The sequence below is a fragment of the Plectropomus leopardus genome, unplaced genomic scaffold (genome assembly GCF_008729295.1).
Source record: "Plectropomus leopardus isolate mb unplaced genomic scaffold, YSFRI_Pleo_2.0 unplaced_scaffold25721, whole genome shotgun sequence".
NCBI lineage: Eukaryota > Metazoa > Chordata > Actinopteri > Perciformes > Serranidae > Plectropomus > Plectropomus leopardus.
In genome coordinates this window covers 1-2,943 of record NW_024627959.1, presented here as the reverse complement: position 1 = coordinate 2,943, position 2,943 = coordinate 1, and the positions used below count along the sequence as shown (strand labels likewise).

Sequence of the window (2,943 nt, the reverse complement as noted above, 5' to 3'; positions counted from 1 at the left end):
TAATCTGTTTATTTGTTTTCAATATTTATAAATTACATCATTTATCACAATTGGAAACTAAAAAACAGATTAAATTATTGTTTGATTATTACATTTCTGACAGTCTGTAAACACACGAAAAGGTAAATTATTTTTAAACAGAGGGGTACGTGTAAAGTTATGGAAAGGTTATGAAATTTTGTTCATAAAAATATGTGGGAACCCCGGTTAGTATTTCGGTGTATTGATCCAATCAGAGTATCAAAAATAGATCACTGCTCAGCTCAGGGGATTCTGCCTTATTTATAACTTGTTCACTTGTTGCAGCAGTGGAGCGTTACTGTTTGAAATGTGAGGGAAGGTGCATCAGAGTGCCACAGATAAAAGCAGTCATCCACCACTGAATAGTCAAGATAAAATACCCAGTAATCAGATGCATCCATCAAATACAAATCATACTTATATTTTCCTCTTTTTTGCTCTCCAGGTGTTTTCTGGATCGCGTGGGAGGACCTTTGTCAGTACTATGATGTCATCTACCTGAGCTGGAACCCCGCCCTGTTCAAAGACTCCTCCTGTATTCACAGGTTTGTGCTTTTTGGCCAAACTTTGTTAACACAGAGATGGAAATTTATTTTTTTGTACTACTTCAATAAAGTTAGGATAAAATATTGTGGCAAAGCTATGGAAAAGTTTTGAAATATAACTGGTAATTACTGTAAAACTTTGAATAAAATCTAGTCCAAATTAAATGCCCAGTTCCTTTTGCTAGCCTGGTGTAGGGACACATTTTAATGAATAAAGGCCTGTCTCTATTAGAGGCTCACTCTGGTTACCATGACGATCAATTTTATACAGATTCTTTGGATGTATAAAACCAGGAGGTTGGCAACCTGCTGGAGATAACAAACAGGAGAGAGCCAAAAAAAGAGATAAGTAGGTGTAGGGTTAGGGTAAGGGACTTCGTAACTTCTGTGTCATCTCTTCTTTTGGTGCACATTACCTTCTTACCATGCTTTGGATTAAAATAAAGCCAATTTGCCCAGGTCTCAAAGGGTTAAATAAATAATTTGATTGAATGTCCTATCTTTGCTGAGCAACAGTTTTGTGTGCAAAGAATTAAAAGTCCATATAAGACGCCTGTCCCAAACATATAAGCCTGTTGAGTTCTGTGATTTAAGCTAATAAGAGCCCCGTTGCTGCCCTGTCTGTGTGTGCGTGCGTGCGTGCGTGCGTGCGTGCGTGCGTGCGTGCGTGCGTGCGTGCGTGCGTGCGTGCGTGCGTTCTGATCTGCAGTAGCTGGGATGGGAAGCAGGGTCCCGTGAAGGACGTCTACAGTCTGGCCAACAATCCGCAGTACAAGCTGGAGGTCCAGTGTCCGACAGGGGGCGCTGCTGTGTGGGTGCTGCTCACCAGACACATCACAGACAAGGTACAGACACACTGAGCATCGCCACGCATCCCAATCTTACTCAAACCTCAATATCTCTAATGTTCTGATGGGATTTCATTGAACTTTATTTATCGACTATTTATATATTCAGTTTTACTACTTTCTTCATCATTTTATTATTTTTAACAGATTTGTTCATTATTTTACTTTCAGTTTTTATCCTTTAATTGATCTCTAATTTTTACAGTTAGTGTACTTTACTCATCTGCCTATTTATTTATTTATATTATTGCTACTATCAAATTATTTATTAATCCATGTACCTGCTGACTTATTTATTTAATTTTTTTCCATCTTTTCTGTTTATTGGTGTTGTGTTTCCTCACATTCCTCAAATCCTGGTTTTAATGAGTACATTTTTTTTTGTGTTTTTTGTTCACATGCTTGTGTTTTTTTTTGGGGGGGGGGTTATTGTGTGAAGCACTTTGTGTTTCACTTAATTTGTATGAAAAGTGCTATACATATATAGTATGATCGTTTTATTGATTGATACTCACTTGTGTCTAATGTTTTGTGTTTCTTTATTCAGGATGATTTTGCACAGAACAGGGAGTTCATCACTCTTGTCGTTTACAAGACAGATGGGAAGAAGGTTTACTACCCAGGTGAGGTTTGATGGATTTTCTCTGAGTGGCGCTGCGCTGTGAGATTTATGCTGCAGCTGGAGTTCGAAGGCAGCGCTCAGTCACCTCTTTATTTCTGACCCACAGTCAAAAACAACAAGGTCAGATCACTGGAAGAAAGATTTGTTTACCACAAACCCAAAATTTCTCTGATACAACTCTGCAATGATAAATTATTTAAAATCAAGTTTAAGATAAGTTTGTAGTTGATACCCATTCAAACTGCAATTTTTGATTCCACGGCCATTAAAATCATAAAAACATGATTGATTTTGTGCATTTTGTGTTCGGAGCAGTGTGGATATTTAGCACGAAAAATAATAATTTATAAAAATCAATGTTGCTGCTAATCATTGACATAAAAGAGAGAGAGAGAAGATAATCATGCACTACGTAGTAACCTTTAGTCTAGTATAGTGTAGTATAGTATAGTGTAGTGTAGTATAGTATAGTATAGTATAGTATAGAATGTTGAAAATAATTGATTTGATATTTTGACATTTGATATTTTTCATTATGGCTACTGTTTGTTAAAAAAAACTAAAAACAAATGAAAGCTGAAAATAATATTAATGTATAATATTTTTTTAAAGCTTGATTTTGACTTTCGTGCGCGGAGTGATATGAGTGTGTAATATTAAAGCGGGTTAAAAACAGACTCTAGAAGTTAAACTTGTTTATTTAACTAACGTCTGGTTTTTCACCTTCACAGCGGACCCTCCTCCTTATATCGACGGCATCCGAATCAACAGCCCGCACTACCTGACCAAGATGAGGCTGACCAGCGCAGGAACACACACCTTCACACTGGTGGTCTCCCAGTATGAGAAACAGAATACCATCAACTACACACTGCGGGTGAGACACAACTTTCTTTTTCCTACATAT

The 2,943-nt window shown here is 37.1% G+C and overlaps 1 protein-coding gene across 1 annotated transcript; it reads left to right on the top strand.

Moving 5' to 3' along the window:
* Positions 1-466: 466 nt before the first annotated feature.
* Positions 467-2,913, top strand: LOC121966735 (calpain-7-like; the record flags this gene model as incomplete). Its single annotated transcript, XM_042516803.1, has 4 exons — positions 467-566; positions 1,276-1,411; positions 1,962-2,037; positions 2,768-2,913. Coding segments are annotated over 4 exons (458 nt in total), but the record flags the coding sequence as incomplete, so codon positions are not given.
* Between the last annotated feature and the right edge of the window lie 30 nt (positions 2,914-2,943).